This window comes from Cervus canadensis, chromosome 8 (genome assembly GCF_019320065.1).
Source record: "Cervus canadensis isolate Bull #8, Minnesota chromosome 8, ASM1932006v1, whole genome shotgun sequence".
NCBI lineage: Eukaryota > Metazoa > Chordata > Mammalia > Artiodactyla > Cervidae > Cervus > Cervus canadensis.
In genome coordinates this window covers 89,885,963-89,898,938 of record NC_057393.1, presented here as the reverse complement: position 1 = coordinate 89,898,938, position 12,976 = coordinate 89,885,963, and the positions used below count along the sequence as shown (strand labels likewise).

Below are 12,976 nucleotides of genomic sequence, written 5' to 3'. Positions count from 1 at the left end.
AATTATAGCTGTTAGTATTAAAAATATCTTTTCATTGTTTTGTTGTTGTTCACATAATGTTCCTGGCCTGAATTTTAAGTTGTCACATATCAAGATCATAACTCTTGCTTTTTTGATTTGCATCTGTTGGGCCTAATTTCACTTTCATACTTTAGCCTTTCTAAAATATATTGTTATATATAGCTAGGTTTTGTTTAGAAGCAGAAGATATTAAGAAGAGGTGGCAAGAATACACAGAACTATACAAAAAAGATCATCACGACCCAGATAATCACGATGGTGTGGTCACTCACATAGAGCCAGACATCCTGGAATGCGAAGTCAAGTGGGCGTCAAGAAGCATCACTATGAACAAAGCTAGTGCCAGGTGATGGATTCCATTTGAGCTATTTCAAATCCTAAAAGGTGATGCTGTGCAAGTGCTGCACTCAATATGCCAGCAAATTTGGAAAACTCAGCAGTGGCCACAGGACTGGAAAAGCTCAGTTTTCATTCTGACCCCAAAGAAAGGTAATGCCAAAGAATGCTCAAACTATAGCACAATTACACTCATCTCACACACTAGCAAAATAATGCTCAAAATTCTCCAAGCCAGGTTTCAACAGTACATGAACCATGAACTTCCAGATGTTCAAGCTGGATTCAGAAAAGACAGAGGAACCAGAGATCAAATTGCCAACATCCTCTGGATCATTGAAAAAAGCAAGAGAGTTCCAGAAAAGCATCCACTTCTGCTTTATTGACTATGCCAAGCCTTTGAATGTTTGGATAACAACAAACTATGGAAAATTCTTCAAGAGATGGGAATACCAGACCACCTGACCTGCCTTTTGAGAAGTTTGTATGCAGGTCAGGAAGCAACAGTTAGGACTGGACATGGAACAACAAACTGGTTCCAAATAGGGAAAGGAGTACGTCAAGGCTGCATATTGTCACCCTGCTTATTTAACTTATACGCAGAGTACATCATGAGAAACACTGGGTTGGATGAAGCACAAGATGGAATCAAGATTGCTGGGAGAAATATCAATAACCTCAGATATGCAGATGACACCACCCTTATGGCAGAAAGTGAAGAACAACTAAAGAGCCTCTTGATGAAAGTGAAAGAGGAGAGCAAAAAACCTGGCTTAAAGCTCAACATTCAGAAAACTAAGATTATGGTATCTGGTCCCATCACTTCATGGCAAATAGATGGGGAAACAGTGACAGACTTTATTTTTTGGGGCTCCAAAATCACTGCAGATGGTGATTGCAGCCAGGAAATTAAAAGATGCTTGCTCTTTGGAAGAAAAGCTATGACCAACCTAGACAGCATATTAAAAAGCAGAGAAAAAAAATAAAAAAAATAAAAAGCAGAGATATCACTTTGCCAACAAAGGTCCATCTAGTCAAAGCTATGGTTTTTCCAGTGGTCATGTATGGATGTGAGAATTGGACTATACAGAAAGCTGAGCACTGAAGAATTGATGCTTTTGAAGTGTGGTGTTGGAGAAGACTCTTGGGAGTCCCTTGGATTGCAAGGAGATCCAACCAGTCCATCCTAAAAGAAATCAGTCCTGAATATTCATTGGAAAGACTGATGGTGAAGCTGAAACTCCAATATTTTGGCCACCTGATGCAAAGAATAGACTCATTTGAAAAGACCCTGATGCTGGGAAAGATTGAAGGCAGGAGGAGAAGGGGATGACAGAGGATGAAATGGTTGGATGGCATCACTGACTCAATGGACATGAGTTTGAGTAAGCTCTGGGAATTGGTGATGGACAGGCAGGCCTGGTGTGCTGCAGTCCATGGTGTTGCAAAGCGTTGGACACGACTGAGCAGCTGAACTGAATTGAACTGAAGTTTTATTTATTTTTGATGCATTTTTAATTTTCAGTGACTAAATTTCCCCTACCTTAACCTGTGTGCCAATATATTGGGTTGGCCGAAAAGTCCGTTCGATTTTTTTCTGTAAGATGGCTCTAGTAGCACTTAGCTGTCCTTTAACTTCATTTGAAATCATTTTCTTAGACTGTATTATATATTGTCATATCAGTGTGCATTTAAAAAAAATAAAAATTGGTGAGTTTTTGTGCAGCCATTTTAATATTAAAGATGGAAGAAGAAAAGCAACATTTCTGACATATTATATTTAACTATTTTACGAAAGGTAAGAATGCACCTGTAACACAGTTTCATAAGTAAGCTATTATTCAGTGGCAGGCAGAGGGGTAAAAGAACTGCTCCACCAGTAGCTACCAGAACACTCAGGGGTAGAGTCACCACAAAACATCCTACAAAGTTCTGGCAGCTCAGAAAGGGCATTTCCTCATTTTTAAGTGTTCTCATACTTTACACTCAAAGCTAGAAACTAGTTCACCTTTCAGGAAAATAGTATGTCAAAGCAAGAAACAGAATCATCTGCCCATGTACTTAGATTCTGCTCACACCCATCACCAAAGTTTACCCTACCACCAAAGCCTAACCCCTCCCAACTGCCATCTTCCCTGCGTCCAGCACCCTCCAGCAGTGCACGTAGGGTGTGGGGACACACAGCACAGAGATGGTGATGAGAAAACACAGGACATCCCAGCCTTTCAAGGGCCAAACAAACTACTCTCCTCTCAGACAAAGAAGTGCCAGTCGTTCAGTCATGTTCACTCATTTCGGCCCCATGAACTGTAGCCCTCCAGGCTCCTCTGTCCACAGGATTTTCCAGGCAAGAATACTGGAGCAGGTTGCAATCCCTTCTCCAGGGGATCTTCCTGACCCAGTGATTGAACCCACGTCTCCTGCACTGTAGGTGGATTGTCTACTATCTGAGCCAAAAACCACACAGCCAACTTTGAAGAGTGGCTGATACACATAACTCTCATATCTGTCTCCATTCAGAAAACAGAAATGGACACAACCCAGTACTAACTCAGTGTTTCAGTAATAGTGATGGAAAACCCGAGGTAAGGACAATCAAATTTGCCTCATTTACATTCCCCCTGAACTTGAACTCCGATCTCTCCCCTCTCATTTCTCACTTGAGAATTCCATCACAAGGCTATCTCCCAGGCAAGGTTTGTAGTGGAACCGCTCAGAGCAAGGAAGGATGAATAAAACCTTTACACTCTTCCTCCTCCATGAGTGGCCAGCTGGAGTTTCAAATACTTCCACACCTGGAAAACACAGGTCATTCCCTAAGAAATACAGGAAGGGTATTGTGTGTGTGGGTGCCAAAGAGCATGCGTGTGTGAATATGCATCTGAATATCCATGTGTGCTTGTGTGTGTGCTTGCATGTGAGTGCACATGCACATATTTATAGGAAATAACTCATTTTACAGTCATTTTTTCTAATGAGGAAACTGTGGAATAGAGATGAGGAAGACACTTGCCCAGAATTACCCACCTAATCAGTGGCAGAGCTCCAAATCTGCCTTAGACTGGATGGTTTGCTGCTGCTGCTAAGTCACTTCAGTCGTGTCCAACTCTGTGCAACCCCATAGGCGGCAGCCCACTAGGCTCCCCCATCCCTGGGATTCCCCAGGCAAGAATGCTGGAGTGGGTTGCCATTTCCTTCTCCAGTGCATGAAAGTGAAACGTGAAAGTGAAGTCGCTCAGTCGTGTCCGACTCTTAGTGACCCCATGGACTGCAACCTACCAGGCTCCTCTGTCCATGGGGTTTGCAGGCAAGAGTACTGGAGTGGGGTGCCATTGCCTTCTCTGAGACTGGATGGTTTAAACAACAATAATTCAGTTTTCAAATTCTGGAGACTGGAACTGGGGTGGATTCTCTTGCTGGCTGGCAGAGTCCTGGTTTTCCCTCCTCTTATTAGGATGCTAATCCCATGATAGGGGCTCCAGCCTCTTGACCTCATCTAAACTTGATTAATCCCAAAGGCCCCACTTCTGGATACCATCACATTGAAAGTTAGGACTTCAGTGTAAGAATGGGGAAGAGGGGAGTGAACATTCCATCCATAACAGAAAACAGGGGGCCTGCCTGGTCCCAGAACCCACGACCCCAGCATTGCTAGACTACACCAGAAAGTGGAGGGAAACACAGGAAGCAGAGATGTTAAGAAGAAATGTGCTTAGATGCTTAGTCAAAATGAAAGCAGGCATCCCCAAGGGTCACACCAGGGAGATACTCTGTGTTTCCCTACATACTCTCTGAGCAACTGGTTCCTAAAAGAGAGGCAGAGGAAGTTCCATCTAGAGGTACACCAGACTCATAAATAATCACAACATGCTTCAGTTCATTCATAGCCTTATCCCAGATTGCTTTTTCTATAACATTTTTTTTCTTTATCTTTGCTTGGTTCCATCAAGAATGACCAACTCCATTAATTTTTTTTTTTTAAATATTTTTCCTCACTTAACTCACAGATTTAAAAAAGAAATCCACAACTTCTTTTCTCCAAGAAGCAGAGTCAATAATCAAACAGGGGAATATATAAAATGACCTTTAAAGCAAGAGACCAAATTTGCTAAATTGATATTCTCCAAAGTTTTAAAATCCCATATTGGTGGCCAAAAGTATTACGTTCTCCTGCCAGTTCTGTTTTTGCATTTCATTAGATAACAGAGGTCCTCACTCTGAGACAAGCTAACATACTATAGACAATACTGAACAAGGAGTCAGATGGACGGGTGTCCTTATTAAGGGAAGCCTCAGATACACTTGATCTATAAGCTGCAATTCTCTTCCCTGCAAAATAGAAATTAACTGGACCATTTTATACTACCATCAGTAACAATGGGGGTGGGAGTGTAAAATTCAAAGCAATACTGAATTCCATCTCTTTGGATACTGATAAAAAGATTTGATTATGAAAGATTTTAGAATGTATCTCCTGTTTGTCAGAAGCAATTACCTTTTTAAACACCTGCAACCTCAGGCAATTCCTTCCTATACAATGGTCAGGATGAGGCTCCTTAGCTCTGAGCCCCTTTAAAGGGGTCAGTGAGTGAATATCAAAATACCCACAATACAGGATCCAATGAAGAGTCAGAAATAGATGTCACAGGAATTTCTGATTTAAATCTAAAAGCATGTTATTGTCCTTATAAGGTATCCTTAACTACATTTTTAAAAAAATTAAAAAAGTGGTTGAAAAGCAATCATTAAGCTGAGACCAAATAATAAAAATAACCATGTTTCATTTACCTCATCAACTATATTGCTGATGGAATACTCTGCAGTTTTACATAAATCACATTTAAACGCGATAGAAATTTCAATGACATACTTTAGTATTCATTGCCCTTGTGCCAACAACACCAACTGGCTTTACACAGGAAAGGCAGGACAAGGAGGGAAGGAACCCGGCGTCACTGTCCTAGAGGGACAGTGACACACACTTCCCTGTGAGGGATCTTTACAAACTTTCTTAGGTGTGTCTCACCACTGTATCTGTAATCCTGTTGACATGCGTGCACGAAGGGAGCGGAACAGTGTAGGTGAGCAGTTAACACTTCAGCGCCTGGGCCCCCACGTGACTGGCGGCAGCTCCGTAAGAAAAGGCATGCTCCAGAGGTGCTTGCAAGGAGCCTATACCTTGCAGCTCCTGCAAGGTGCTCAGACATACCCGCCACACTAACATCTGAAACGGGCATCTGCTGGTGACAGGAAAGGCACACAGGCCTGTGGATGAGATGAAACCTCTCAGAGATGCACAAGAGCATGAGAGCCGCGTGCAGCAGCCCACAGCTGGGGTCCTCAAGGAGGCCCTGTCCCCGACAGCCTGGCTGCGGCCCTGGCTGCGCTGGGTTTCCAGGGTCTCGCGCAGACTGAGGGCAACAGACGCCTCGCTTGTGGTGTGACTGCGCTGGCACAGAGCAAATCTTTCAGAAAAGATACCGGTGAGAGGATCTCCAAGCAGGGAGACCCAGGAAACCTCAGGGCTACAGAGCAGGCTTTTCAAACTCCTGTGTTCCTGCTGGGCAATAAACATCGGTTTAATAAATATCTAAACAAGAGAGAATTAGATCAGAAATTGCTTCGTCTGACCGTACTAACTGTGTGCCTGGAAAATGTCCACTTCACACTTGTTGTCCAGGCAGCATTATGAATGGCAACCCTTCCACTCTCAGAAGTATCTCACCCTGGATGATAAACCATGCAGATACTCTACCCAGCAGTGAGACTGGGGGCTGGGAGGATAAAGCTGATCTCTATGAATTCAGAATTCTTATATAGCTACCGTTATCTACCAAAATGGACCTGAGAGTTGTGAATACCACACTGACTCCTTATGGATCAAATGTTGTACAGAAAATTCAGTTTATTTTCACTAAACTGCTAGCTACTCTCATAATACCAATTTCTGAGAACAATACTGGATTATTTAAAGGAATCCTCCTATTGAGAACAATTAAAAATGCTGAACAAAATATATTAGAAAAATATCTTAAAGGCTTCAAAGAGCTGACAAGATAAGACCTAGCATTTTACTCAAAAACGCAGGAGATAAGCTTCAGACATGAGCCAGCTCAGAGCTTGCCTCTGCCCTGAAAGTATCTGTGTTTGTGCTAGTCATTTCAGTCTTGTCTGACTCTTTGTGACCAGACTCCTCTGTTCATGGAATTCTCCAGGCAAGAATACTGGAGTGGGTTGCCATGCCCTCCTCCAGGGGATCTTCCCGACCCAGGGACTGAACTTGGGTCTCTTACTTCTGCACTGGCCGGCAGGTTCTTTACCACTAGGGCCACCTGGGAAGCTTACAAAGGTACCTGCCTGACCCAACAAACTGAACTTTGTACTGATAGTTTCTGGGGCTCAGGGCCCATCCAAAGTACAGATTCTAGACCTTCTGACAATAAATTGGGACTCAAATGACTACACATTCAGGGACTATGCACATAATGTGACTTTTAACTTTGATTATACATTATTTCGGTTTAATGACTATTTTTTCTGCACATAAGAAGGTAAATGGGTCCAAATCTGGTGGTTTCCTACCTGATATTTATCAAATATGGGATGAGGTCATATGGCTAACTCCAGAAAAGAGATGCCTACTATCTAAGGTTCCCATATGCTGGGAACAAATAGAGTCATCCCCAGAAGTCAGCCAACAACATAATTATAATGATTGGAAACAAATGGTATTTTTGCCTCAAGAAATATGCAATGTAATCATTCCTGTGTTCTCAGTCCCAGTTCAGGTCCTCCCTTTGCCTGGCCAGGCACTGATTGGGACTTGATATCTGAGTCATGCTGGTTTGCTCCAAACAGGACTTACGGGATATGTGGCTCTTACCTATGGGCATGACTTCCCCTTGCTGGGAAGGGAGATGCACCCGAGGTTTACCTTTTACTCAGGGCTTCATATCTTCAGAGCTTCCAGAGAAGCCTGTTAATCTGCCACACCATAAAACTCACTAGGCAAGGTCTGTACTTCACTGGTATGATTATCTGGCTGCAATATTCATTCCCTCACTGGGAACCACAGATATTAGGCTACAAGTTGATACTCTGACTAACTGTACTCAACAGGATTTACAAGACTCTCAAAAAGCTATTTCAGCCCTTAATGCTGAACAAATACAAATTAGAAAGGTGATTTCACAAAACAGATTGGCTTTAGATATTCTAATGGCCTCACAGGGAGAAACTTGTGCTATTATTCATACTCAATGTTGTACACATATACCAGTTCAGTTCAGTCGCTCAGTCGTGTCTGACTCTTTGCGACTCCATGAACTGCAGCACGCCAGGCCTCCCTGTCCGTCACCAACTCCTGGAATTCACCCAAACTCATGTCCATCGAGTCAGTGATGCCATCCAACCATTTCATCCTCTGTTGTCCCCTTCTCCTCCTGCCCTCAATCTTTCCCAGCATCAGGGTCTTTTCAAATGAGTCAGCTCTTCGCATCAGGTGGCCAAAGTATTGGAGTTTCAGCTTCAGCATCAGTCCTTCAAAAGAATATTCAGGATTGATTTCCTTTAGGATAGACTGGTTGGATCTCCTTGCAGTCCAAGGGACTCTCAAGAGTCTTCTCCAACACCACAGTTCAAAAGCATCAATTCTTTGGTGCTCAGCTTTCTTTATAGCCCAACTCTCACATCCATACATGACCATTGGAAAAACCATAGCCTTGACCATACAGACCTTTGTTGACAAAGTAATGTCTCTGCTTTTTAATATGCTGTCTAGGTTGGTCATAACTTTTCTTCCAAGGAGCAAGCGTCTTTTAGTTTCATGGCTGCAGTTACCATGCAGTGATTTTGGAGCCCCCCAAAATAAAGTCTCTCACTGCTTCCATTGTTTTCCCATCTATTTGCCATGAAGTGATGGGACCAGATGCCATGATCTGTTTTCTGAAGGCTGAATTTTAAGCTAACTTTTTCACTCTTCTCTTTCACTTTCATCAAGAGGCTCTTTAGTTCTTCTTCACTTTCTGCCATAAGGGTGGTGTCACCTGCGTATCTGAGGTTATTGATAGTTCTCCTGGCAATCTTGATTCCAGCTTGGGCTTCTTCTAGCCCAGCATTTCTAATGATGTACTCTATACCAGATATGAGCGCTAATGTTACCCACTTTACTAAACACACGAACAAGTTGATTCAGGCTATGGATTCTCCTGAAGCCTCAGTCGCCTCACTTTGGGAAATGTTAACTAGCCCCCATAGTGGAAAACTGTCTTAATCATAATCATTCTAACTGTTCTGTTTTTACTGTTTGCTCTCTGCATCTATAACTATGTAACTGGATTTATTTCTAACCTTGTGAAAGCTTTTAAGTTACAAATGGTTGTCCAGGCTCCTAGAGTGCCGCAGCCTCCTTCAACTATTATTTGGGGCCCTGGATTGGAGACCCTCGATATGAGGTTTAAGAGAATACACTGCCTCAACAATTTAGGGACAGCGCCCCATCACAGCAGGAAGTAGTTATAGAATGAAAATGACGCCCCTTTCCCCTGGCAACACAATGTTCCTAAAAGAAAAGGGGGGGATGAGAGTCAATTCTTAGGCAGGTTGCTAAGAAGTCCAGGGTCCCTGAGGAGGAGAGAGGGGTCTGCAATTCTCAAGGAAGAGGAAAGGACAAATGTCTTTTTTTTTTTTCCTCTACATTCCTTCGTCTTAGTCACATAAAACTTTTTTTTTTCCTTTAATCCCTGAACTAATGATTAAGCAACAACACAACTCAGCTTAAACTCTGCACTAAAGATTATATAACAACATATATATAACAGCTTGAGGACAGTTTCTCCTTCCTAAAAACCTTCTGACTAATCCTGTTATCTTAAAACGTAAATTGTGAGAGTGGGTCTGATAAAATTTTTACAATCTTGAGACATTCTTTTGATTTATTGTAATAACTAATTTAAAAAGTATATAGCTCCCTTGCTAAAGACTTGCAAGGAGGCAATCCCCACCCCCTTCTGATGTCTATGTTAGAAGCTTTCTCTGCCCCTCTTCACTGTAACAAAACTCCGCTACACACACACACAAAAGTAATTGAAGTTTTGCACTGGTGAAATTTGCCATTTGGTATTAGAATACATTCTTAAATAAATATGGTTCTGTTTGTCTTATTTCTCTTAAATAAATTATGGTTATGAGTATATATGTATATATATATACATCATCTTAGTGCACATTTTTCACTTTATGTTTCTTTGCTAATGACTTACTACTTGCTGTTTATTTTATACTTATTTTAGACTAGGGAAATGATGTTAGACAAAAAGCAAATTCAAGTGATTTTCCTATTGAGTAAATAATGGGCTATAAAGCAGTGCAGACAACTTATAACAACTCATTTGGCCCAGGAACTGCTAATACAGTTCAATGGTGGTTCAAGAAGCGTTGCAAAGGAGACGAGAGCCTTGAGGATGAGAAGTACAGTGGCCAGCGTTACAAGCTGACGAGGACCACTTCAGAGCCTATCAAAGCTGACTCTCTTACAACTACACGAGATGCTGCTGAAGAACTCAGCGTCAACCATTCTACCGCTGTGCAGCATTTGAAGCAAAATGGAAAGGTGAAAAAGCTTGGCAAGTGGGGGCCTCATGTTGTCGCTCAGTTGCTCAGTTGTGTCCGACTCTCTGCGACCCCATGGACTGCCTCATGCCAGGACTCCCTGTCCTTTACCATCTCCTGGAGCTCAAACTCAAGTCCATCAAGTTAGTGATGCCATTGCGTGCCTCATGAGCTGACCACAAATCAAAAAAATTGTCATTTTGAAGTGTCATTTTCTCTTATTCTACACAACAAAAACAAACCATTTCTTGATCAGATTGTGACATGTGATGAAACGTGGATTTTATACGACAGCTGGTGACAACCAGCTCAGTGGTTGGACCAAGAAGAAATTTCAAAGCACTTCCAAAAGTCAAACATGCACCAAAAAAGGGTCATGGTCACTGTTTGATGGTCTGCTACCAGTCTGATCCACTACGGCTTTCCAAATCCCAGCAAAATCGTTACATCTGAGAAGTATGCTCAGCAAATTGGTGAGCTGCACTGAAAACTTCAAGGCCTGCAGCCAGCATTAATCAACAGAAAGGGCCCAGTTCTTCTCTACGACAACACCTGACTGCATTCCACACAACCAACGCTTCAGAAGTTGAAGGAATTGGGCTATGAAGTTTTGCCTCATCTGCCGTATTCACCTGACCTCTTGCCAATTGATTACCGCTTCCTCAAGCATCTCAACAACTTTTTGCAAGGAAAACACTTCCACTAAGAGCAGGAAGCAGAAAATGTTTTACAACAGTTCACTGAATCCTGAAGCACAGATTTTTACACTACAGGAATAAACAAACTTATTTCTCGATGGCACAAATGTGTTGATTGTAATGGTTTCTATTTTGATTAACAAAGATGTGTTTGAGCCTAGTTATAATGATTTAAAATTCATGGTCCCAAACTGCAACTACATTTCCACCAACCTAATACTTCCTGGCATCTGCCTTTGCATCCTGTTCCATGACAATGGCCCCCAATGCTTCAGCTTGAGAAACTCTCCTCACCATCAAAGCAGTTTAATAAAAATTCAAATTGTGGTTGAGCTACTCCTCTAGTGACAGGGCATGCCAAGCTTGTGCTATTTATGAGTTACTCCACACATTATTTTAAGCCAACCAAATAGAATCCATATACATAAAGTGGTAAGCTGGAAAGCCAAGTAAATCTTTTCACAATTTATAAACCGTATTTTGTTTACGTAAACTGGCATTCCGTTGGAAAATTTAATCTGCTTTAAATCTAATATAAGACTCAGAACAGCTCAAGGGACATTTGAATATAAATTTAACTCCTTTATTCACCTTGGGCAGTATCTTTCAGCACAACGTGATAGAATGATATCGATAGGGATATTTGTCTAGAGCAAAGTAGAGTCGAGTATTAAAACACTGACACAAAAACCATTTTAAAAATGGTAAAAGCCAGCCTAATTCCAAATATAGAGAATATTTTATAAGCCTGGTTAAAGATGTAAATTAAAACAACACCATTAAGGAAATAACAAAAGGTTACCATATCACTGCTTCCATGGGTCTGGATAACCAACAATATATAAGTGGCCAAGAGTAATTTGAAACTATCTTTGATGGATACTAGAAAAAATAACACGGGTAGAGAAGCCTAGGGGTTACATTCTAGTTATCCAAGGAATTGAAAAAAGAGGGACCACTTGTCCACACTAAAAAGTTATACATAATAAAGCTGCTTTAGTGATTCCTTCAGCATCTCATAGCCTATCAGAACCAGAGGAGGAAGAGAACACACCCTATCACCCCCTCTTTGCTTTATGGACATCTGAGACAAATGATCATGTAGTCTCTTGAACAGCTCTGAGCTTTCATTTAATCACTGTATATGGCAATCCAGTCTACTCTTTGACATCTCTAATCATAAGATCATTTTAAAAACAAAAATCTAAAGATGCTTTCCTGTAACTCTTACACTGGTTTTAGCTGATCTATCAGACGTTTTAGGTTTACTTCCTCTTTACTGTGTTAGCTCAGCAAACATCTGAGACTCACCCTCAGAGATTTTCCTCTCCTGTGGACCATCCTCCCCAGGTACTGTCAGGGGCTGAGACACAGCCCACACCTGGATCTCAGGAGTGTTCACCAGTCCTTTTTTGGACATGACATGGAGCAGTCCATCAGGTACAGAGCACGGTGGGACTAGCATTTCTTATGAATCAAAAGTTAAGTACTCACTAATGCAGACTAAACATGTCACATGAGAATTAGGCTCTTAAGAAGACAGAGAAATAACACAAGAGTCAAATTACCCATAACTCTTTCAGAAACAATCATGGCAGAAAGTTTGGTAGCACTCAGAGGAACCACATTAATCTCAATACATACAGAAAATCTAAGTATGAAATAATTTTTCTACTTCAGCCTAAATTTGAATATTCAAAAGCTGAAATTTTAGTTCTCACTTGGTGATGTTTTAGTCACTAAGTCTCATCTGACTCTTGTGACCCCCTGGACTGTATCTTACCAGGTTCCTTTGTCCATGGGATTTCCCAGGCAAGAATACTGGAGTGGGTTGTCATTTCCTTCTCCAGGGGGTCTTCCCAACCCAGGGATAGAACTCTTATTTCCTACATTGCAGATTGTCTCCTGCATTGCAGGTGGATTCTTTACCTGCTGAGCCAGAGGGGAAGCCCATATTTCACTTACCATGTTGTATATCTTTCATATCTAAGTGAAGGCTAGACATCAATATTCCAACTGCTTGAGACCTTTTGTTGCTTAGTAACTTGACAACCTGCTCAAGAAAGAAAGGAAGAGGAAGCAATGTTACTTGAACTCAGTGATATGCTTAATATCATGTAATCTTTATCCAAAATGAGAAACAAATAACTTAGAATTGTTAAAGTATCAGAACTGATATGAAAGAGCTCTTGGATTTTGCATTTCCTGTCTTCAAAATTCCCGCCTTCACCTTGCTCTTCATTACCCGCACCACTGTTCTTCTCACCAGCCTTTTAAGGGCCTGACTTACCAACATTGAAAGTTCTAACCAC

At 41.6% G+C, this 12,976-nt stretch overlaps 1 protein-coding gene across 1 annotated transcript in view; it reads right to left on the bottom strand.

Annotated features, from left to right (window-relative positions):
- Window positions 1–12,976, bottom strand: part of LOC122446681 (formin-2-like) — a 336,772-nt gene that overhangs the window by 120,007 nt on the left and 203,789 nt on the right. The window contains 1 exon segment of the mRNA XM_043477163.1: window positions 12,630–12,717. Coding sequence (XP_043333098.1) covers window positions 12,630–12,717 — 88 coding nt within the window.